This window comes from Charadrius vociferus, unplaced genomic scaffold (genome assembly GCF_000708025.1).
Source record: "Charadrius vociferus isolate BGI_N301 unplaced genomic scaffold, ASM70802v2 scaffold2475, whole genome shotgun sequence".
NCBI classification, from domain to species: domain Eukaryota; kingdom Metazoa; phylum Chordata; class Aves; order Charadriiformes; family Charadriidae; genus Charadrius; species Charadrius vociferus.
This window is the reverse complement of record NW_009648328.1, coordinates 41290-66005: the sequence shown is the minus strand read 5'-3', so window position 1 is coordinate 66005 and position 24716 is coordinate 41290. Positions and strand designations below refer to the sequence as shown.

Here is a 24716-nt window from a genome sequence, read left to right as displayed (position 1 = left end):
AAAATCTCACGGCTATTAAACCGCAGCACCTCAGACCGACTGCGCAGTTATTCGACTCGGGCTTTGCAGAGTCAGCTTCACCATCCTCCCTGGAAACTGCTTCACTGGAAACACGCGCTGGAGAAGGCAAGCTTAAACTCCCTTTCAAAAAATGGAGTACTGCTGCCTGAATATGTATTTTAATAAACTAATCAGCCTCTCTTTCAAGGAATACTCAATTCAAAAAAATATAAATTGGAACATGAGGGGGCAAAGTTGGCAAAGCAGAATCCAGAAAGCTGCAACTACTTGTTGCATTACGTACTTTATAATGGAACCCTCGGTCCAAAGTTGCCCTTGGAAAGAGCTCCAAGCCCTTGCTGCCCAGGCAGGCTGAAGTATATTTGTAGCAAGTTCAAAAAACAAAGCTCCATTTCAAAACCTGACACCCTACTGCTACTGCAGGTGGTGGCGAACGCTTCCCACCCGGCTACAGAGAAGCAGCAGTCAGTAAGCGACTGTAAGTTACAGCCCTTCTCCCACAGCCCCTGCGCCACCAATTGCATCCCAGTTCAGTCAATTTTAAGCCTGAACGGGCACAGTGTCTCCACTAAAGTTTACACTACTGCATGCCGCAAGTTAACATTTATCTTGTTCTTCCTCGATCTGAGGAACTGAACGCTTCTCCTCTCCTGCCCGCTCAGCGAGGCACCGCCACCGCTCTGCAACGTCACCCGTGCCACAGACCGGGTTCAGGGTAGGTTTAGAGCAAGCAGAATTTGGGAACGGGGAAAAGGAGAGGACAAAAGACTCGCTGGAATTCTTGCTGCCAATATGGAAGACAACTAGATGTAAATTAAGAACGCTGAGAAATTTAATAAAAGTTCCCATAATTAAATACAACTCTTAATCGTAACAGTGGCATCAGTGCCAGCCTCTGCAATGAAAGATGGTATTAAGAAACCTAATTACTAAGTACATTTCTGCAGTTCTGCTTCTCTCTATGCAGGCTTAAAGCAGGTTTAACTCTCTTAATCCAAAACAAAGTCTCTTAGCATGTCTTCAGTATTTCAATTTCAAGCTCTGCCTGTCTCTCAGGACTTACTACCACTAATGAGCCTTAAAACACATCTATCACAGGCTTCTATGAGCTCAAAATGCTAATCCAGTCTTTTTTTTTCAGACAGAGATAAGCAAGCAACCAAAAATACAAATTAACTGTTTGCCAAGGGGTGTGGCTCAGAGTAGGGAAAAAAAAAAAAAATCAAGTTATTCTCACTGTACAGTGGAATGTTAGCGCATTAAGCGCTGGAAACCACAGTTCTCAATTTGTTTATCACAAAGCAAACCTACAGCATAAACCTGAACAGCCAGATATTTAAGTACATATTGTCTTCCCCCTGCTTTCTCCTGCTGCAGCTCTCAGCTTGCACCAGCACCTCTCCTCTCCCAGCGAGCTGTGCCGACCATGACGGTTTTACTGGCTTGCTTAAGAGCCTGAGCTCGGTTCGATTACAGAGGGTAAAGCCTCGCCGATGCAGCGGCTTGGGAAGCAGACAGCAGCGTCATTCATACTCCAGTCGTGAGTTTTCACTTCAGCCAGCTAACGAACGTAAAGAAGTGTATTGCCCTTACTCACAAAAGCAAACATTTGAGCCGCATTGTTCCCCCCCTCCACCTCTTAAAAGAGGCCCTGCAAGAAACACAAGTTAATTTCCCAAACGCAGATATATCAAGAGCATTGGTTGTAAATAGGCACCACCTACCTAGGGTTCTCACTGCTCAGCCTGACCATAAGAGTGTAAACAAAGTATTGGCGCGTAGCCTGAAGGGTCTTGAGAATAGGTACCCAGCCCTAGTAAGAAATGAGGAGACCAGGGTGACGAACCCCAAGAGAGCCCTGTACAGAGATAATTTTTCAGGGTGAGGGAGACACACCCGTGTTAGTGTTTAATTTACTAGTGTTTACATTCATCCTAGCTGTAAACATAGCAGCATTTAAGATGCCGTCAAGCCAGGACGAATCTTAAAATGCCACGACAATTAGATAACTCAGTGCCTCTTCAAAGCCCATAAGCTTTACGCATTTATGTAAATACATGCAGATCAGCTAGACTGCCTATTGTACAGCAACGCTGCTAACTAATTTGCGATCACATGAAGTGCTGGAGCTCTTTAAAGAAGTTTAAAAGATTTAACACATAGCTTTATGAACAGGTGGACGATTCTGTGGTACGGTAGCATATTAAATACCTCTATCCCTGTTAGCACTTGTACTCGTAACAGCTTTCAGGCTAGAAAAGCACTCAAGGTAAGAGATTAACTGCAGTTGTGGTTTAAACAACTAACCTTCTTAGCCTTCTTCCTCAAAATGCAGTACTACACCCCCCTTCCTCCCCCTCCACCCAGCACTCTTAAAGAGACTAAGAGCACCTGCATTATTTCCCTGGTAAAGAGGCTTCCTAGCGTATACAAGAGAGGAGTGGTACTATACACACACCAAATACTGGAATTCCCCCCTCCCCAGTTTTTCACAGCGTTGGAAAACAGATTCTTCCTAAACTTCTGACATCTCGAATATTGGCTCCCCACTGAATGTAAGTGATTGTGCACATATTTATACTTATTTAGTAGGGCCCACCCCCCTTCAAAAAGAGTCTGCAAAGAGACAAGTTCTGGCAAGACAAGAAAAACTTCTTCTTGAGTCACAAGGGCAAAGCTATCTACGAAAGCAACTGTGTTTGTAACAAACAATTTGAAAAACATTTCAAATTCACCAGCATGAGAGCGTATGCTTACTTTATAAACACATCTGAAAGGCTAATCTTCCTCCAGAGTCTGTTTTACATTTTTGGAATTTTGAATAGTATCTATTTAAATAACTTTACGAAGTGTTCATTTCATAACAGCTTCTGCAGGCAGTTTAAACAAAGCAGGCAGGCAGTGATACACATGGAGAACTTGTTCAAGTGGGCAACAGCCGTAATCCATGGGCCTACTGCATGCAAAAAGTTCACTTCAGAAGTGAAAAAATGACCAATTACAATCTCTTAAAAAAAAAAAAAAAAAGCAGTATGCCATGAACAGATCTTCGGACAACACTGCTCAAAACCAGGGCTGAGTGGAAGAGCAAGACGAGAACTCCCTCTCAGCTTCCAGAGGCAGAAGCAGAAATTTGACTCAGCCCAGGTACCTGTATAGCAGGTATGAGGGTTTTTTTGTAGTACTGTCTGCCTAGCTTGAAACTCGTTCCATCAATGTCTTCTATCAGCTACGTGAAAGAATTATCTATACTGCACAATTAAGTATTACACACTTCAGGCAGAACTATAACTTGAGATAGATAGGAAAGGAGTGGGGAAGGGAGGAAAAGGCACACAGCTTGGATCCTTACACCCGGCGCTGCTTGCCTCTCAATGCTATTCTTTCTCTTCAAGTCTGTTCTTCAATCTGATCAAAGTCAGCTACACAAAAAAGTTGACTACAAGCTCCATCACGAAGCTCTTGGAGGAAAAAAGTTTCAACCACAGACTGAGGAAGAGCACAAATCAGTAACTTATCCTACCAGTGCACAAGTCCCTGAAGACTATTTTACAGCATACAAGCAATGTTTCAGAGTTGATTAAGAAAATACCCTCTGGCTAGAATACTGCATGATTTACGGACCACTTGAGAGCTGGTGGCCAGCATTCCCACCCTAGAGGGAAGTGCCTTCAGTGCTAGCAAACTGTTTCTGAACACTGACTTTCTACCCAAGCGTAAGGGAAAAGCAGGAAGGGGAGAAAGATCAAGCTGAGTTTATTTTATAAGCAGTTACTTACCAAACTGACTATAAGGGAATTCTGGCTGAGCAGTTGGGGGTTTGCTCATGTCCTGAGTTGCCTGAGATGGTGGTGGTGGTGGTGGAAAAGCTAGTGGTGCTGCCCCTGGAGTGGCAGGTGGAGGGGGTACTCCAGGTGGGGCAAACTGGTCAGGTGGAGGAGGTGGAGCACCATAACCAAAACCTGAAACACGAGGAAAGTACAATACATGTGAAAAGACACAGGTAAACACCACCCTGACTTCCTGCTTGGCTTTCGAGTATGACAAACTTCTTAAAAAATACTTGTAAGTCTATTAAAACCAAAGTGTTTGTTACCGACAGCTGGCCACACAGTAATTCACTCCCGCGTTCTGGCAACCACTGTGGCTCAAAGACCCCAAGAACAAACCTTCGGTCATGAAAAATTTCACCCCGAAGGAAGACTGCAGCCACGTCAGCAACCAGCAAAGAGGAAGTGATAAAGTAGAACTAGGGACCAAACTCTGCCTCGCAGGCGCACGTGGGAGACATGAGGAGGAAGCCATAGTACTCAAGATCTTAGGAGGAAAAAAGAGATATCCCAAACAAATGGTTTCTTCATAGCAGAACAAGCAACTCTAGATAACTGGGTGGTATTTTCCACTTTCCTTTTTAAACCAGGTTTACAACTAGACTTTTCAAAAGGTGGCCTGAGGGACTAGGTGCTGAAATCCTATTATCTTTCCAATGCCAGTTGCGACCTTAATTCCTTAAGCTTCTCCAAAAATCCCAGCCTGTGTCTAGCCCAGGTCACCATGCGGTAATCTCTAGCTTTTCTCTCAGATGTCGTAACAGGGGTACACAATAAACCTAAATTCGTTTAGCAACACAGATTTAGACTAGAGAACAAACAATTACTGCAGCCAAGAAAAAAGTAACCCAACTCACTGCCAAAAATACAAGAATATACAGTGTGGGATAAACACCTAAGGATAGCTGAAACATAGGGGAAAAAACCATCCAAATACAGAGGAAAATGAGCAAAAGCCGAAAACTGAATTTGGTGATGGACTGTACGCCAAGTCCTGTAGGTCACTTACTAAATGGTGGAGGGGTGCCATAGCCCTGTGGAAATCCTTGTGGAGGTGGGAATCCTCCAGGAGGTGTAGAGACTATGTATGAGGTAAATGGTGGTGGTGGTGGAGGAGCTCCTCTTCCTGGAGGAGGTGGTCCATATCCACCTAGAAAATTAAGAGAAACCATGAACTAAAGTGGCTTAATAATGAAAAGCTGCTGCTTAAGTCAGCATCCTCTAGATGGAGTAAAGCTGATAGATTTCAGACGCTGCCTCAGCCTTCTATGAATTCTTACTTTGGGAAATATTTGTCCTCCAAGTATCCCTACTGTAAATAATTGCAGTTTAGAACATAATTCCTTGATAACAAATTAGCATGGTTGGCAACAGCAGAATGTATGTCAGCTCCCATTACTGAGCTGTTAAGAATACACTATCTCCTCCTTCGTTCTTTCAGGACAAATTCAATCAAGCTTCTAAATGTAGGTTAAATACTACAGAAATCCACAAATCACTGTGAACTCTTAAAGAAACTGCACCCTCGCTCAGCAGAATTTTTCTTTTAAAATTGGTCCCATATAATGTACTTACCAATTGCCTGTCCAGCTGGCACCCACATCCCTAAAACAGAACAAAAAAAGCGCGACTTACACATGCATTGAAGCCATATACCATGAAACAGGAATGATTTAAAAGAAAGCTGATCTTGCTCTGGGCTCTGGAATAGACCGAGTATCCTCCCAGTATCCCTTACAGATCTATTTTTATGGGCTAAGAAATAGTCTTGGACTATTCCTGAATATGCAATTCTGAAAAGACTCTGAATCATTCAGCAAATAATGCATAGAAGAGACAGCAGTCCCCAAAGTCAAATCAGATGGAGCGTTCAAGAACCGCGAGCGTACCAAGTGCAGGAAACTATACTAGTGCAAAGAACAAAAATACTGAGAATCACAGCAGACTACACAGCCAAAGCATTTTTAATATACTACCAGGATTATCATGGTTATTTTTGAAGTTTTTGAACCATAAAAACATAATCTTCTGCATTTGTTGCAGCATTAAGATTGAAAGATAAATGCATTTATGTTCTACATTAATCTTTCCAGTAGATCAGATATCATTTTCTCTACAAATAACCACATTGAAAATAATCTAGTTTCTCAATTTGCGCAGTTGCAGATTAGCACATCTGTGCAGAATGTCAAAGCCTCAGCTGCAGCTTTCAAGTTAATAAGCACCATGGGGAAACAAGCGATCCCTCCACTGAGGTACCATCTATTGTAGCAATAGATGAAGCAGCGACACTCCCTTTAGCCCCCCAGGTGAAGATTTCTCATATATCAGAGCAAGCAAGTTCTGTTCTGTCAAACGCAACTCAATTATACCACCATATTTCTCCCTAAGTTATCAAAACCGTCTTTGGATGAACTCAGCATATTTATCCTGTCTTCAAAATCTTGTGGGGGTTTATAGCCATCAAACCCAAAACACACGGCTGCTCCTTTCAGCCCTGAAGGGTTCAAGCTAAATCAAGAAAATTATATGCATTAAGTGCTCCCCTGCACCACTGCTAGCCCCATAGCTGCTTGTTATTTTTCCGGGCTACATTAAGCAATAAAATCCAAAGACAAGACCATCTGTTTTTCTCTCATCCCTTTCAAATTTTACTTATAGCTTCCTTTGAAACTGCCTCATCCTTGAAAACCCATATTTCAACAAAATTTTTCATCAGGGTCTCACGCAGGCCGCAATCCCACAGCTGGAGTCACAGCTCGAGCCACCGAGTTTTCTCAACACCTCCTCCGCGTTACAGAAAGCCCCTCCAATTCTATTTGGGGAGAGGCAGAACCAAAGAGCACAGGTGAAGCACTGCCTGGGGCACACACTAGAGACTCGGCACAACCTGCTGACTTCTGCCCTATGAAACAAAGGGTTTTGGGAAAAGAAGCGAAGGAACAATCTCAGCCGACTTGGGAAGGACTGACGCGTGGGATTTCAGCTCTGCTATCAGTAATCCAGCAGAGCAATAACATCGATAAACCTGGGAGTAGTGCCATTTGCCAGTAAAATCAAGCACTGCTGAGCTGTAGAGGTAAGACTCTTGCGACAGCGACGCCGAGAGAACCGAAGCAGTACCTTGAGGGCCGTATCCTTGTTGCCAGGTCGGAGGGGGCTGACCTGCCCAGCCATTGGCAGCACTTGGCATGATCCTGCTTCCCCACTGACTGGCACCGGGTGGCCCTGGAGTTTGGCTTTTGCTATCGCGAGGTTCTGCGCGTTTCACCTCCACCTAAACAAACAGAGTCACCATTTAGGAGAGATGGTGCAGGTCAATATACCCCCCTTCCCTTCACACACACCCTTAATTACACTTAAGACTACACTTAGCATCTTATGACTTATGTCTAAATACTTAATTATTAAACTTAAGGCCAGTAATTTAAAATGTTTCTCAGGTACAATATATATGATGGTAAGACATTACAAGTCCTACTCTTGAGGTATTTCAAGTAAAACACAACCTACAAATCACTGTTTCATCATAGGACAGTATTCATTGGCTTTAATCTTAAAACAGCAGTACCCTCTTACAACGACTCTTCACTTAAAACGAGCATAATATTTTAAAGTATTTATGTACTAATTTAACATGAAAGGCAGGAGTTACAAAGACGACATTTTCAGTAAAAAAAGAACTTTGAGTAAAGAGTACGCTCTGAAAAAGGGTACTAATGCTTTAACCGTTCCAACATGTTTGGGGTTCATTTGAAAGTTACAGTTTAAACCCACCCCATCTAACTACAATTTCAGCTCTGCTCATACCTGAGAAACACACATTTGTTGGTTTGGTTTTTTTGTTCGTTTGTTTTTAAACTTAGATTTTATTTAAATGTCTAATGGAAGATAAAGACTTACCTTCCCCAGGCTAACGCTTAAAGAATCTCAATTAACTCAAACAATGTCAGAGGGAATGGATGTGATAAGAGAATCTTACATTACATCTAACAAAAAAGTAAACAAACATGCAAGTAATAAAAATGGACAGTTGAGTCAATAAGAAGCAAATCTTCATACTGTGTTAAGTCAGTGACAAAAGCCCTCCTGTTTTTAAAATTAGTAAGCCACAGTGCTTAACTTATTTTATTCAAAGATAAAATGTCCTAGTGTTCCAAGCCATCGAATAAGTGCATTTGACCTACTTAAAATAAGCTGCACATTCAATATAAACCTCTCAAAAAAATCCAGTTTCTGATTTAATGAAACACTCTCAGCACTCATGCATGCTGAATTAAAGTCTTTTTTATTTTATGATTAATTTTAATGGGTGCCAGAGTACAAAGAAAATAAATCTCAATCATCAATGGGCCTGAGTAGTATGGAAAATAAAAGTATTCAGAATTCTTCCTGCCATGTCTTAAAAACCATTCATGTCAGAGAACAAACAGGAAACAGGCACAAGGCAAGGACAAAGCCCCCCGCCCCCAGCCCGCCGCAGATGCCCCAAGGACATTAGACATGACAGTAACCAAATCTCTGTCAGCTGAAGGCCCTTCCAGAGAGGAACCAAGGGAATTTTTCAAAGGACTCAAATTAATGAGTCTTAACACATTTGCCTTGAGGGAATTCAGTTATTGCTTACAAAAGCAGAGTCCTTCTTGCAATTTTAATTTTTTTTCCTTTCAACAACATATGGATTCATTTCAGCAATACCTTTTTAATTACCAAAAAGAAAGAGATACCATTTTTAAAGTAGGCATTATTAGTCAATGAAAAGAGCGGAGTAGCTGGAGTTCATTAATCTGTGTGGAAGAATCCCATTAATTTTTCAGTGCACATTTGGAAGCAGTGAACTGCCAAAGTGAGGACTGAAAAATCTCTGTGCAATATTCCTCACGTCGAGGTTAAAATTCTACACCTGCCTTAAGCCCAGTTTACACCAAGAGAGGAGGCATCTCCATTGCTCACAGCTAAAAAACACTGCGTATTTCTGCTTTTTATGTCATTGAAAGGAGAAAAAAAAAAAGGGGGGGGGGCAAAAATAAATTGTTTCATTTTGGTACTGAGATTGTTTGGGAAACAATGGAGAACTCTGCACTAGCACTGATGGATTCTGAAAAGTGGCAGCGTGAGAGGTGACGTTTCGAAGGCTCGCACAGAGTTCTCCATCCTCTCCCAGAACCACCGCAGCAGACGAACCAGCCTTTGTTCCCATTCATACCTAGCACGCTGCTTTCTGACGTGACCTCTCATTTAAGCGGTTCGTGTAAGTTCAAGGCAATTCCAAGGAAAGATCAGAGGATGTACATAGGATGTAGATAATTCATACACATACCAATGTAAATTTACTGCTGCCAGTGCATCTGCTCACAAATGGGAGAGCTCAACCGCTCACAAGAGGAAAACACTAGTAATCAAGAACCTACGCTGATGTTCTTGATTACACAAGCACATTTCTTCATTTGCTTCATTTCCATTATTAGGAAATCAGCCCACCCCTCAACCCCAAAACAAGTTCAAAGGAATAAAAAGCATTATATACTGCAAAAGTGACCAAAATTCCACTGATATGCAAGTATATATCCCCCGCTAGCCAAATAAATGCTCCTGAAATATCAGCACATAGACTTTAAAAGACAACACAAAATTATACAATGCAATAATTTAAGGGAAGTGACAGTGTTCTTGTGTTTCCATGAAACCTGTTCACTCTAAGGTTAGCAGTTTTAACGCTTGCTTTAAAAATCGTGGATATACTGTGAAGCTGCAAGAACTTTAAATTTACCAGAATTTCCGGTGGTTAATTTTTCTTTAAGAAGTTATTATTTTCTCTGTATAAAACTTGGGTGTCCTGCAAGAATTTACTTTGCTTTTAGTTTTTTCCCCACAGGTACAAGCATGTTCCTTGCCAAGTAACATCAAAGCAAGCCTACAAAATTCCTCCCTATCAAACACCCATTTGCTGACAACACAGTATGAAGATGAAACAACCAGAGGTCACTTAACTGCATTGTGGTTAAATACTATATAGAGTACGTGGGTTTGTATCAAAGTTTTACAGTAAGTGACCCAATTTTTTAAAAAACCAATCCTTCATGATGTTTTTTTTGTTTTCTTTCCAAGTTTAAGATTATATAAGTAGATTGTCTCACACCACCTCAAAATTTGAGTATCAAATACACATCTGAAGGAGTGGTATCTTAAACCAAGCCTTGAACAACTCAGATTTCATTGGGATTCTGCTTTTCAAACAGCTGGCAACAACTAACTCCTACCCTTGCGCCTAAGCAGTGCTCAAAACAAAGGTGGTCTTCATCAGTCCAGTGTCACGGAAGCCACGCTCGGCCCGAGCAACCCCCAGGTCTGTCAGCACAAGGCCTTACCCAGAACAAACCAGCCCACAGCCCAGGTTCTCAGGCTTTCCAGATCCGTCTCTCTTCTACGGGCTAAGCCACACGCTAACCGCCTTTCTCGCCTTTCAAGCAAACTCCGAAGACTTTCCCCACCTTCATGGATAAAGCCTCGAATTTGGACATACACGCTCTCCCGCCTAACTGAATCAGTAACTTTTATTCACCAGTGAAATTGCTAGTTGCCCAAGACTTGGTTCATTCTTAAGGTAAAATAAAACTACAACTACACACTTTTTTGCCCATGATGTCGTGAAAATGCATGTTGACAGCCTGGTCCACTGATTGTTCGTCCTCGAAAGTAATAAATCCAAAACCTAGCCAACGACGAAGAGTGAATCAAGGTAGCAGGGTGTTGTGACACAAAACAGGATGATGAACAGTATTAGGGGCGGACCAAGGGTTCAAGCAGGGGTTTCAGATAACCGAGACTTGTGTTTAATTTTCAAAAAAAGTCAATCTGAGAAAATTGCAATGGATACTTCCTGTAATTAGGCAATTAATGCCTCATCTTGGTTTCACACATGCAACTTACAAACGGAGCTTGTCAACTATCTTTTAATTTGTTTTTATTCCTGACCCACCTACCAGGAAATGGAAAAAAAGTGCTAATATAGTCATAAATATAACTGTGCCACATGATTAAGAACAAAATACTTGTGGGACAGCAGATTAAAGTCAAGCAACTTTGCTGCTCCTATCTTCGGTTCGGACTAGGTTCCCGAGCTATTTTGTCCCTGTTCCCCAAAGCTGCAAAGCAACTTCCTCCCATCCCTTATCCCATCTTCCAATTAGGGAATATTTTCCATGGAAAATAAGAAAGTTGTCTTTGAAATGTAGCTGTTAAAGCATGAAAAAATTTTACCACTCCATGGATGAATGAGAAGCTTCAGAAACTAACAACCTAGATCAGAGGTTCTCAAGTTTTCCACACCTTAGAAAAAAGCCCATAACAGACATTACTCCTACCAAACACAGCAACCCCCGGCAACTAAAGCAGGGTCGCTTATGCAGAATGCCATACTTGCCATCGTGTCCCTCAAGCTATTTTATTCCTTATATTTCCTGCCGCTTTTCTCTTGAAAGTCTACGCAATGCTTTCCAGTCCCTCTTTTTGCCCCAGACATTGCTGACTGCTCCGGATCCCCCAGCGTGGCTCGCTCCCTTTTATCTGACCACAGCCCTCGCTGACGGCAGCTCAGCTGAACCCAGCAGCTTTTTAAAAGGCGGCAGGGGAGTGTCTGATGCCGGTAGGAGACACTGGAAAAGAGACAAAGCCCCGGGACTAAACCGCTTTTTGAGGTCACACTTTGAGAACCACTGCACTTCGGTTGTAGCTGCTGATACTGCCGAGAGAGTGGCAAAATAGTGGTTAATTTCACAGAACACAGAGGCTGGTTCATGCCATCAACCACTCATCGCTGGTGTACCAACCAAACCCCAGGAAAGGTAAGAAGACATGCAGTACATAAATTGTGCCATTCTTTTGATTAGCTAAGGGTAGAGCAATAAAAATTAGAAAGAAAAACGAGGTGCGGCATCAAAAGCATATGGAACATGGATGCATTTCTGCTTTTCTGAAACCCAAGATTTCCCCCTTGGTTTGCATTTTGCTTTGCAGCTAGTGCTGACAGCAGCCATATATTGCTCTAAAGCGTTAAAACAGAAATACAGTATCTATAACAGTTAGTGTCTCTCTAAGCTTATCCAACTGGGTTGGGTAAGCCCAAAGAGGCCTATTGTAGAGAAAGTTTATATATAAAAAAATACACAAAGATACAGGCCAAAATAGATTCCAGCAGGTCAAATTCTGCTGTCAGCAACAAGAGCAAAAGACATCACTAAAATAAACTTAAAATAAAAGGAAAAAAATTAGCATTTCCCACACACAAGAGACTGGCAGTATAAACGAAGTTTTGTTGACCTGTGATGAAAGCAGCCTCAAAACTGAGAGCAGCATTTCATCACAATATATTTGTCTGAGGTTAACTAGAAATCTAAGTATTAGAGCCAAAAGAAAAGTATTTGTATTTAAGTTACACATTTAGTATTACGGCCTTTATCTAAAAAGGCATGGGAAAGGAAGAGGATGGGTACCATCTACATATGAAGGCTGCTCGTTTCACTGGATTCCAAGAAAACTGAAGGAGGGGAAGATATTGTGGTGTGGGGATGGGGTGTGGAGAGGAGCAGGAAGGAGAATAAGACGTCATTGAGGAAGCCAATAAAGGAAAAAAAAAAATCAAATAAAAAAGTATTTAAAAGGGCCAAACGCTAGAAGACAAGGAACAGTGAAGAAATCAGAGTACAATACACAGCAAAATTCCAACAATATCAAATTTTAAATACAGTAAAAGTGACGAAGTCTATCATCCAGTAGCTTTATTTTTTGAAGGGCAGGACCTTATTGAAGGCTAGAGAAACTAATTGCATTTAGCAGGAATCCAAGTGGACTACCAAACAGAGCAATGACGCTGGTTTGCAGCCAAGGGGAGGAAGAGAACAAACACAGCAAGAACCTGTAAATTACTTCACAGTTGTTGGCTTAGCCAAGAATAGAAAGCACGAGAAGCAGAGACTGCAACAAAGCCACTGTTTCTTTTAAGATGGAATGAGGCTGGCTGCGCCTGTACTTGGGACTCTGAAAAGAATTTTGATGAAAGCACTGCTTGCAGGGGAGCTAACAGAAGCAGGTAGGGACTGCGAGTAAGCAAAGACGACTTGGATACTTGAAGACACACAGCCTCAAGGGCATCGCGGCAGCTCTGACACTAACCGAGAATCTGGTTCCCAGTGCTCTTGTGAAAAGCTGAAGGTAGATGAATGCTACAGGGATTAGTAACAGGGATAATTTTCCCCTCCTCCTACCAGCAAACTAGTAAAACGACATGCAGTAAGGGATCTGTTCAAATGCAAGGATGGTAAAGTTAATGGAAGAAGGCAAAATTCAGAATGGTACAAGTAGAAGACGGCAGTGAATTGGCCTTTTAAATTTTATGAATATATACTTATTTAGGTATCATGTTAAAAGGACAAGTGTATAGACTGAGCAGTACTCTACGCAACAGAATACAGATCAGAAGAGAAGGCAAGAGAAAATGTGTTCTGGGACGCATGACCAGGAGTACCAAATACAAACCATAAGGAATTTTTCCTAGCACACCCCCAGGGACTAACAAGGCCATTTTTGGAGATGACGGTTAGTTACCACACTACATAAAAGAATGTAACAGAATAAAAATGAAAACCAGAGCAACAGGATTCAAGAACACTGTTTAAGAAGTCAGATGAATTAAGGGAGAAAGTATTCTGCAGTACCTCTGCACACTGGATGGTTTTCAAACCTGTGCACATCTGTCACTTCTGCTTTAAGCTACCACCTCAGCAGTGGATCCGAAGCCTGCTATTTTATTTTTGTGGTGTTTTGGGGTTTTTGCGGGGGGGTTGGTTTTGGGTGTTTTTTTTTTTTTAGTATAGCTTTAAGCAGAGAAGCCATTAATTGAGACCAGGATTAATCCAGCCCAGGCATGATGCTTTAGTACCTTTTGCTCAGAGGCTGCAAGGCTGGGATTAAATATTGCAAAGATACCGATGATACAACAATTACTGAAACATTTCAGAACTTCAGTGACAAATTATATTCAGATGCTCGTATCTCTGTCTCCACTGACTCCTCTATTTAAAATCAGATGCCCTAGAGCAGTTAAATAGATGAATTTATGTTCAGCTTAAATAAAAGGTATCTGTTGAAAGAAGATTAAGATAGCTAAAGCAAGAAAACAAAAAAACAAATATATTGAAACTTCGTTTACACTCCAATAAAAGACAAAGCCCGTCCCTCCTCTGACTGTGGAACTGGCCTGTACCTCTGTGATAAATTATCACCTAGAGAGAAGAAATCTAAAGAGATATCGTTAATCACAGTCAAACAATTCACAGAGAGAAAAGAAAAAAGAAAAAGAAAAAAAAAGAACTTACTTAACATTACCATACTTTACTATGAAACACTTAAATATGTCACTAAGGATGTATGTCTAAATTAAAAATAAAACTAAGACTTAACAGCTTAATAAATATGAAGTGAAGAATATATTTCTTAATAATGAGTCAGAAGAGAAATGAAAGTTCAGATGGCAAACTATTCTCTAGCATGTAGAACATGCTATAAGGTGGTCAGTGCAACTAAGCTTCACGTATTTAAAATATTGCCTCTTAATTGTCAAACAGATGACAAATGCAATGGAAAGTGGATGACATGAAACTTGCTTCATATTTTGACCAAAGGTTACCAACTTGATTAAATAGATTAAATAGTCTAGTGAAACTCCCAGTTCTTTTTCTTTTTTTTTTTTTTCCCCTTAAAAAAGCAGTCTAGCATACAGGGATTATACATCCCAATCAAAATACATATACATATTTCAGAATTATTTTGTGTAGTTTAAGAAGTGTTGTTCTTTTATTTTAAGTGAAGCCATTTAACCAAAACAAAAAGCACATAATGGATGGATTCTGTTCTAATCTCATGTTCAGAAGTACTCTGAACTGGAGTATCCCCCCCATGCAATTACAGACACCAACATACCTTTCATGGGGAACAGGAGGAAAGTCTGCTCATTTCCCCCCCCAATAGTACCTTAAGCCACAGGAGCGGCTTGAGAATCAAATTTCATTCAACTAAAAAAACTAGCAAAAAAACCATAAATGAACATGAAACATCTGACTTTAAAATGCACAGATACCAACTAAAGCTGTAGATGAAGAGTCTAGACTTGAAGTGATATTTGCCCAGTGAATTATTCTTTTTCCTGAGGCAACACAGAAAAAAAAAAAAGTCTACCTTTTCTGATGGTGTGAAATAGTTTGCCATCTGACTATAGGAGAGTATGAAGAAATTTCAAGGACAAACTAGATCAGCCTTTACCTCGGGGCCTCTGTTTCTCTGCGTCATAGATCATTACAACTTCAGTGACCTGGAAGAGAGAAGGGAAATTCTACTAACTGTGCTACCAGGGGAGCGTTATAAACAGTTACTACAGGCCGGTTTCCCGCACTCTATGCACAAAGCACAATTAAAAGCCCAATGTAGCCATCAATACCAGGCTGTCCTGGCGCAGTGCAAACAAATTGGGAATTTTGCTCTTTATGGGAGTTATGAAAAGCCTGAGTTCATCTGTTCTGAAAAGCTGCTACATTGTGGCTTTTTAAGGTCTCATCACACTTAAAATTTTAATCTAGCATTAAGGTCGCTACACTGTTTATACCCACACTATAGCTTATAAAAAAACCCAAAGGTTTCTGTTTTTCAACATATTCATCAGTGTGGCTTCTTAAAAGATTACTTTTTCCATTTTTAAACATTTTCACTCTCAACATGAAAAGCAGCTTTAACTCCACATTTAAGAACTTGCACTGCTTCGCTAAATTACTTACTTGAACCTCAGTGTGACACAGGGTACCAGCTATAAATTGATGCTTTAAATAGCATTACAAAAAAACCACCTAAGTTATGGATGACCAGTATCGGTGCGATTTTAAAATAAAAAACCACATAAAAATATATGGAAAATGCAAGCTGTTCAAAGGCTCCAGAGTGTTTCTTCAGAAGAAGCACCACTGAGCGCTACAATTTAAACAAAACCAGAGGTGTAATGGATATGTCAAAGGTAATATTAAAACAGCTGAAAGGAACTGCCTTTAAGTTTCTCAGATGCTGAAAAGCGGTCACAAAATGCATGTGATCTCATGGAATCACATCTTCAAGTCAATCTTAGGATATTTTTCACTAGAATCCCCTGGATTATTTTAAGATCTGATGCAAACTCCCCTTTTATTTACAGCTAGAAAACATACTTTTCAAGTTTTTACATCCTACACATTCTCTTGAATATATGCTACTGGATGCTAACAGCTGAGATTTATCCCCATCTGGGGACTATGCCACGTGACAGTGCCAGATTTTTTCCCCACTGGTCCATTTGGAGCCCCGTCTTCATACTGCTCTTATTTACCAAGCGATCACCACGACTAAGAATCAGTGCCTGCTTTTGTCCCTTCACTCTGCGGCCACAAAACACATACAAGAGCCTCTGCTTCTCCACAGAGAACTCATTAAGAATGCTACATGGACTTCCCAATTTCTATACTATTGATAAAGTTCTACTACTTACTTTTAAAGGCACTTACACTTAATGGCTGTTGCCTTCTATATTTGGTGGAACATAACCCTGTATCTCCCAAGCCATCCAGAGGTCAGAATTGGAAAGCCAAAAGTCTGTGAGGAAGAGCCTTTAGAAATTATGCTCCACAGCTGTGGAACACGCTCCCCCATTTTTATTTACAAGTTTACTGCAGCCTTTCAAACTAAAGAAACAGTTGTTAGCCATTGCCTTTTATAGTTTTTCTTACATCATCTTAATCAAATTTTAAATACAATACTGTTGATAAACTTAGCCACTTTAGAAAGAATCAACAAATCCTTTGCTGCCAGTAAGAGGAGATCTTAGAGAAAGGTGACTCAAAAAAGAGTATCAAAATAACACACGAAATGCCACTCGAAGATGGCAAGTTCATGTCCACTGGCAGAGTCTTGAATTTAACTCAGGCAATCTTTACTTTCTCAAACTTAATCACAGCTAAATTTAGTAACTTAGTTCAATGGTTTACCATCTTAAAGGGGCAACAATAGTTGGGATAAACGGGAATTAAAATGAAATAGAAAAGAAACCCCACAAATCAGAAGATATATAGTCATTTCAGTCTGAGGTTACAAACAATTAAAAACAGGTACATAACATGAGTAGCAGTTTGTCTCTAGAATGGAGGTTTTAGGGACAGCAGAACACAGCTGATTCCAGATTTAAAAGCAATTACTGTCACCAAAGTAATGGCAGGAGACTGAGAAATTTAACCTATCTGTACACATAGTCAAAGACGAGGATCTTGGACATAAGCTCACTGAAGTAGCCAGTGTTCCCAACTAAAATTTTTACATCGCCGAGCTGTAAGTAATCAATTGAAGAGAGAAATAATAACTCTTAAGCCAACTCAACTCAGGAGTTTTTGCAAGAAGGGAACAGAATAATGCATCAGGTAGACAGGAGGAGACTGAAGCAGCAAAATAAGTTACGTATCAGAGCAATAGATTTTGACAAACAGCAAGATACATTTCACAATGATGAACGTTTACTACAGTTTATCACAAAATGCTTCATATGTCCCTACAGCAGTTTGTCTAAATTAATCCAAAATTTGACAGCTTGACGAAATCTGAGAAAAGGCAGTAGGGGGGGGAAGCATCTTGCAACCGACTGATAACTGCCATCATGCTGAATGACTCACCACTCCGAATTTCTTGAAGTATTCCCTGAGCTCTGTCTCGCCACAGTTATGAGGAATCCCACCAACAAAAATTTTATTTGATTTATTGTTATCACTCCTGGATCCTTTCTGCTAAATCAAGGAGGAAAAAATTCAGTCAGAAGGACAATAAAGTTGGCTACTTCTATCATTTTATACTTAAACATGAACAATGGTATCTTGCGGGTTGAGGGGGAGCCATCTCCAGGCTTGAAGTTTCCGAGTCATTAAAGTGAAGCAACTGCATATTCAGAGCTCACAAGTTTAGCGTTCGCAGTTGTAACCCCGTCTCTGTTCTTGAAAACAGCAGAGAACTAGGGACCGTGTTCTGAGGCCATTTACTAGTTTTCTAATGAAATCATATTAACCTGGCGGGTGTGAAGTTGGCTGGAAAAGAGTATCAGTCCTGCGAACGCACTTCCAGACACATGTTTCAAGATGTGAAGAACTCAACTACAAGCACAGCTGAGAGCTTAATACAATACCACACCCACAAACTGAGTTCCATGCAAACACAAAATGTTCGTTAACACTGTATGGTTCTTGGAGTCCTACCATAGAAATCTAAACGGAAGACATTTTTAGAAATAAAATTTACACTCAAGTCCTGCATACTGACTCCCAATTTAAAAACATGGATATAATCCAAGTGAATTCAATTAAACTGCTAGCAGGTAAGCCCAAAGTTGGAAAACAGGCAGGATACGCCAAGTATCTTTCCTTACCCATCCTTCCTTCGGTCGTGTCCTTTCTGGTTGCATCCCCCTAGGTGTACATGGCTTTGGATCAATCTGGAAGAAGTTCCAGTTTGGTCAGATCTCAGCATGCAGAATACTGTTCTAAAAGTTATGCTTATGGCAGCTGAACACAGCACTGCTGAAATCCAGCTCCTCAGATCAAAGCTATCGTCAATACATCGCTTCTACAAAGTGACAAATCATTTGAGTTAAGCTCTCTTACAATAAGTAATTAAAAAAACAACCAGGTAACTTTTACACTATCCAGTCTGCAAATAAGAAGCCAGAATTTAAAACAGATCTTTGTAGCAGTCTGGAGCAGAAAAAAAACAAAACACAAAAGCAACTTACATTTCGGCCATCTAACGTATGAGGTCTACTGGCCAGTACTGTTCCCACACAGTTGGGATCTTTAAATTTGACAAATCCAAATCCTCGAGACTGGTTTGTTGTTTTGTCTTTCATTATTACACAGTCTACAACTTCTCCATACTGAGAGAAGTAGCTACGAAGAGTTTCTGTTAAAAAAAAAAAAGCATATATTAAACAGAACCAGAACATTATGAGGCTGTGTGCAAAACTGTGAGACAAAAGATAGGCAAAGTTACAAGTTCAAACTCATCTTTGTAAATTATTAAATTTCACTTCCAGTATATACTGCTTTATTTCCAATTATACAATAGAAAAGTGGTATCGTAGTAAAGCAACAATAAAAAAATGTCATCTTCTGAGTTGACAAACACTTCAAACACTGACAGAAAACGTAAACCCAAAAGTGATTATTAACATATATTTGAATTCTCTCTACAGAAAGTTTTATTCATTAACAGAAGAGAACAGTAGAATGCCATCCTATTTTTCCTACCACAGTACTGTCTGTTAAAAAGCTATGTATCTGTACATTGTTTTGCTGTTCACAAAGGCCCGGCTCAACGGCCGTAGAATACATAGCTTACCTTGTGTTGTACTCCAGTCCAAGCCACCCACAAACAGTTTTCTGCAAATGAAGCATACAGCAGTTTTAGGGCACTACGCGACAGATGCTTCATCTTATTTAACGCAGAAGTCAGCTATTCTGAAGAGGTCTGGTGGTACTGAGGCCTCCAAAACACACTACAAAGCCCGTTCTTCACTAAAATTCGCTATTCTTTGCAACAGCTACCTTTTGTTTTATGAAGGTTCACGTAAAACTGAAGTATCTGTTTTGTGTGCCACAAGCACAAACAGAGATTGTGAGCTTATTACACAAATGCATTTTATTCTTTTATGCAAAGGGAAAACAAAAATATGAAAAAAGCCTAAATTGCTCCAAACTTCGTGTTTCCAGGCATTTGAAAAGCAGTGTTGCTTTGAGAAGTCATTACAATAATCAGAAGGAAAAAGAAAAAAAAAAAGAAAACAAACAAACAAACCAACCAACATAGAACATCACACTAAGTACATTTACGTGCTCTTTTGGGGCAGGAAGGATTTCCAGCATGGAACACTTCACAGTTCAGGAAAACACATGTAAAGCACCACTGAAATTTGAAAAAGTGACCCAAGAACGCTGTTATAAAGTCATTCTACCTGGTTAACCCCCATCCCCAATTAAAGTGGGATGCTTGGATTCCTGTTAAGGTCTGGATCATTGGTTCTAAGTTACTTACAGAACTTCCCTTAGCAACAGAAGAAAACAGCTGCAGGGTCCATGCAGTTCCGATTTAAGGATGAAAACAAAATCCGAAACTCCTGAGACAAAGCAAACTGACAGAAAACCAGACATTCTAGTTTAAATACCCAAGGCCATTCCATTAACTGCTTTAATCTCAAGTTAAGGATCAAAAGGTGCGTGCAGTCTTGCATCAGGCCTCCAAAACCAAGTTCAAAGAACAGCTGGGCTCTCCTACATCCGTTTGCTACCTAACGCTGAATGCTACCTGAAAGAAAACTGACAACTGAAATAGGTTAAAAAAAAACATTCTACCAAAATACACTAGCAAGACAGCTGCTGCAGCCCTTTGTAACAGGTATTGTAGCAAAAATAACACCAGACTCTGAAGTTTACACACTTGATATTACCACCTCCTACATTCAGAGGCATTGCCATCTGAAAAATAACAGCAGCGGTTGAAGTTACTTAACACCAACTTACAAATATTAAGGAATGTAAATGCATCTGCCCTGGGATGATGTGGCCAGCTTTCACGTGCCGGAAGGTCAAAGCCCAACAGGAATCGCAGCTAAAAGCAACAGATTCCACAGGAAGGCACGCTGAACTAGATGCCATGGTGGGATTTGGGCACCACCTGAAATTTCTGTACTTGTTCTCTAGCTGCGCAATTGAGTAAAACAGAAAGCACATGAGTTTTTTTCCATCTTCAGATCAAAAAAGCTTAAGTCAGCCCACAGGCTTCCTTGCCCCTGTGTTCTCAAAGTACCATCCTGGTAAAGAAAAGTCCTTAAACTGCTCATTAAAACAAAACAAAAAACAAACAAACAGAAAAAAAACCCAAACCTTCATCCTCTCCTTTTATGTGCTACTCCCTTGCTCACCTAGAAAGACCAGTCAGAATCACTTTTGTCTACCATTATCTTCTAGTCAAATGAAAGCAAAAGTAGAACTACCATGTTAAAGTTTAAGGTAAAAGACAAACTTGTGAGGCAAGTCCTAAATAACAGAGTAGCGCTAATCCAGCAATTAGTTGTGAAACCATTTTACGGTTTAGTTTAGAGACACCTCCAAATAGATGCGAAAGTCATGGCTACAACCCAAACTAAACTCCACACTTAAGATACATCTGAATCAACTAGTCTTCTGAAAAGAGGATCCGAATCTGTACCATTTCGTGTTGGAGCACGCCGAAGTACTTGGGCAAGTGCAGGGAGAGGAGAAGCGAGATGCCAGCCTGCCTGCTTTGCAATTCTTTATCAACTTTAGGGTGTGACAAAACTTCCACGCAAAGTAATTTACTCCATAATTAAAGGTTAGCTCAAAGCCACCTCAACACTTGGCCCTTTCCAGTAAGAAGCACCAACTCAAAAGCACTTGTGTTAATAGTTTTATGGGTCTGCACGGACCAGTGCTGGGCTAGTTTATCTTTGGAGGGTGCCCTCTATTTCTCTTATCAGTCCTCAAAGAGAAGAACCCTATTCTGCTTTGTCTTCTACTCGCCCTCAGACATATCCCAGTATAGCTGCAGCTGAGCTGAAGCTGGGAATTAGTGCACCTTCACTTCCATGGTAAAGTCGAAGTTCTCCTAAGAAAAAAAAAGTAAATTAAACTTCCTCTCGCCTGCTTTTTTCAGGAGCAGCTAGCTGCCGTAAGAAACCACCCACTGCGCTGCTGGTGCACAGGGAGCATCGGTGAAGTGAAAGCCTTGCACCTAGAATGTCCTAGAAGGCAGCCTGCAGACGAAACCAGCACCCCCTTCTCGCTTTGATTCATTTCTCGGCGATACGGCCTCACATCAGCACCCTCATGCAACAGCCAACAGGGACTAAACTGATGCCTGAAGTGTGCAGGTGTACCACACACGAAAATAAGGGGTGCCTAAATTACACGGTACCTACAAGTCTTGTTCCATCGAGGCAGATTTTATTTTTGAGTCACTAGTTGAGAGGGACCTAAGTCTTGTCTTTCAAAAAAAAGACCGACTGTTAAGCACAGATCAAAGCACCTTCCTAAGCAGGCCACAGAACCCCGGCCCTGGTGACGTGCAACGCTCCGCCTTCGCAGTGCTGCAGGAGACAGCGGTGCATCGGCTCCTGCATCGCCAGAACGCACCTGAGAACAGCACGAGCGGGACACGGCGTCCATTCCCAACCCTCTCTGAAAGCAGGCCTGTGTACTCCTGGCCTGTTCCAGGATGACGATGTTTTTCTCAAGGACAGGAAAACTCCCCCCCACCTCCCTCTACTGGCAACGAGCTGGCTCATGGCGTCAGTTCACGGAGCTTCTTCAGCACCCGCCAGTTCTCAGCAACAGGTCATCTTCTGGTAACAGCCAAACTTCACCCAGCAGTCGTCACCCCGCGTAGACCTCCCGGGAACTTCAACTGCCCCTTTGCTATGTTTCCTCTCCACATGCAGCACCCGTGCACAGATCCGCGTGCTCTTTCTTGCACCACTATTTTCAGGGAAAGTAAGTTCTATAAGGAAATAACTTTATTTCCTAATAGCAAAGAAAAAACTAAATGAGCTAGTGCTGTATTCAGATTAAAGTTTTGATATAGCCCATGACTGCATGTTAGCTACATTTTGGGATTATTTTTTTTTAAAAAAACCTAAATTTCATAGCTTGGTATATGAGATCAATCTATATAAGGTCAATCTATAAATACCAGCTGCGTTCTGACAGAACATCAAGCTGTCTGCAGGAAAGGAGGACTCCCCACAGTTAGTGGTCATTGAAACCTTCCAATTCCATTATTAATTATTTGTAGTCACCCTACCTACATTTAAACAAACAAAAAAGCAGGGTTGCCTGAGGTCAACTGCAGCAGCTGTATGTAAATACGTGGCTTCTATTTATATGCACGCTATAGAATGCCAAATGCCAGGACTACCCTGGCCTTTGACTCCCTGAGGAATTAGTCTGAACACACAGAGCAAGTGCAAGAGTTAACTAATCCCTACCCAACGCAAAAATCAAGATGCAACGCTGTACAAGACGGCCGTATGAAGTAACGCCAGGTGAGTGTTGGTTTCCCCTCTTGCATCACCAGCCTGGTGAGAAGGTCTTACGCTGCCTCCTAGCTTCCTATAAAACTTTTCGTTCAAACTGTTTATGGGCTGGTAGTTATTAAAATTATGCCATCGGTTTGAGGCTGCTGACATCCCTGTCCTCGTGTCCATTTACACCATCCTCAAAAATGCACACCTCCACAAAGCCACATACAGACAGACTGCAGTGTTAGGAGGATGCTGTAGTCCACCCCCAACACAACGCGAGGCAATTCCCCAGCCTGAGGAGAAAACAGAAGGCCAGCCTGCTTCTTTGGGCAGGTCTCTCTCTCGGCCACGAGTGGTACGACGCTGTGCCCCACACACCAGTACGTGGAGGACACCAACAGACACGTGCACCTGAAGCAGCAGCAGCATTCCTCAGTTCCGGAGTGGGAAGCACAGTAATGACTCTTCAGAAGTTACAGTACATACAGTAAGTTTTAGCCAAGTTTCACAAACCCACATGTTCCGCTTCAACTATTTCCTGACAAATTTTTACTTGCTAATTACTCTCTTCTACCACAAACATATCTGTCTCTGAAACAGCTCATCCCAGAATTAGTAAGAAACCGTGCATGTGTATTTTAAAAGCACCAAAACTCAAAAAAAAAAAGCACAAACTCTTTGCCTACATAAAATAATCTGGCAGGTTGATTAACATCTATCTGTTTCTCTTAGCACAGTCCGATAAGCTACGTCCTGTAGCAGAGAGGATCTCAAGATCAGCGCTTTTCTTTCATCCAAAATAGTCCAAAGTACTAATGACAAAGAATAATGCTCACAAGGCCCTACCTACTCATATCCACGCCACCACAAGGCCTACAGCCTTCTAAGGATTATTTTTTCTTAACTGAAAACCTCTGTCCAGAAGATCAATTAAATCTGCAACTTCCTATTAAGACTCCTATCTCACAACAGCCTTCAAAACAGAACTTCCTTCACACAACTACAGGCAGCTGACTAAAACTGCAGTTTATTCTATGCTTTCACCTTTCCGTTTGAGCACTTTTCGGGGCGGAGGACAAAATAAATAAATAATTACCACCTCTGATTAAAAATCCAATCCTTTCAAATCTGATTACATCTCAGAAGGATCAAAATCTAAGCAGTGTGCAACTGGGAACAATCTCTGTGACAGCGGGGCCTCTCCAGGATGAAAACTGACAGTATTTCACCGGGTAACTGGCAGCCAGCGCTCACCTGCAGTTCCAGAAGAGCGGCACACAGCAGTCTGCTCATCGGGTCTCCCCTAAGGCCCCAGACTGGGATTACGGCCCAAGATCACATAAAAACACTTTCAAGGCAAAACCTCTGCATTTAAACACACCTCATGCAATATGCGCTGTTTCTAGCAACATGTTACATTCAAAAGAGTTATCCCGCCCCTCATATTTTTAAGACCGTGCAAATTAAGAACGTGCAGAGTGAATAAGCAGCTTACTGGCGGGAGCGCAGGAGGGCAGGCTGCCCTGTGACCACTCCACTTTCAAAAGAGGTGACCAGTTATGACGCACATATTCTGTGCCAAAACTTGCAGGGAAAGCTAAGCAGCCAATAATATTTTTTTATTATTATTATTAATTTTCTTTTTTGCTATTCTCACGTGCCGAGCCTGCAGCCTCACAAGCCGAACGTGGCGAGGCTTCAGCACCGAACATTCTGCAGCAGAG

The 24716-nt window shown here is 41.3% G+C and overlaps 2 protein-coding genes across 2 annotated transcripts in view; one reads left to right on the top strand and one right to left on the bottom strand.

Moving 5' to 3' along the window:
- Positions 1-22257, bottom strand: part of DAZAP1 (DAZ associated protein 1) — a 23696-nt gene extending 1439 nt beyond the window's left edge. Inside the window, exons 1-11 of the mRNA XM_009884550.1 lie at positions 22229-22257; positions 19296-19336; positions 18691-18857; positions 18328-18393; positions 17585-17695; positions 15168-15216; positions 10481-10563; positions 6975-7128; positions 5427-5456; positions 4861-5001; positions 3801-3983 (exon numbers count right to left, since the gene is read on the bottom strand). Coding sequence (XP_009882852.1) covers positions 3801-3983; positions 4861-5001; positions 5427-5456; positions 6975-7128; positions 10481-10563; positions 15168-15216; positions 17585-17695; positions 18328-18393; positions 18691-18857; positions 19296-19336; positions 22229-22257 — 1054 coding nt within the window. The remainder of the gene's footprint in view (positions 1-3800; positions 3984-4860; positions 5002-5426; positions 5457-6974; positions 7129-10480; positions 10564-15167; positions 15217-17584; positions 17696-18327; positions 18394-18690; positions 18858-19295; positions 19337-22228) is intronic.
- Positions 22258-22973: 716 nt separating this feature from the next.
- GAMT (guanidinoacetate N-methyltransferase) overlaps positions 22974-24716 on the top strand; it is a 6306-nt gene continuing 4563 nt past the window's right edge. The window contains exon 1 of the mRNA XM_009884549.1: positions 22974-23013. Within this exon, the coding sequence (XP_009882851.1) occupies positions 22974-23013 (40 nt within the window). The remainder of the gene's footprint in view (positions 23014-24716) is intronic.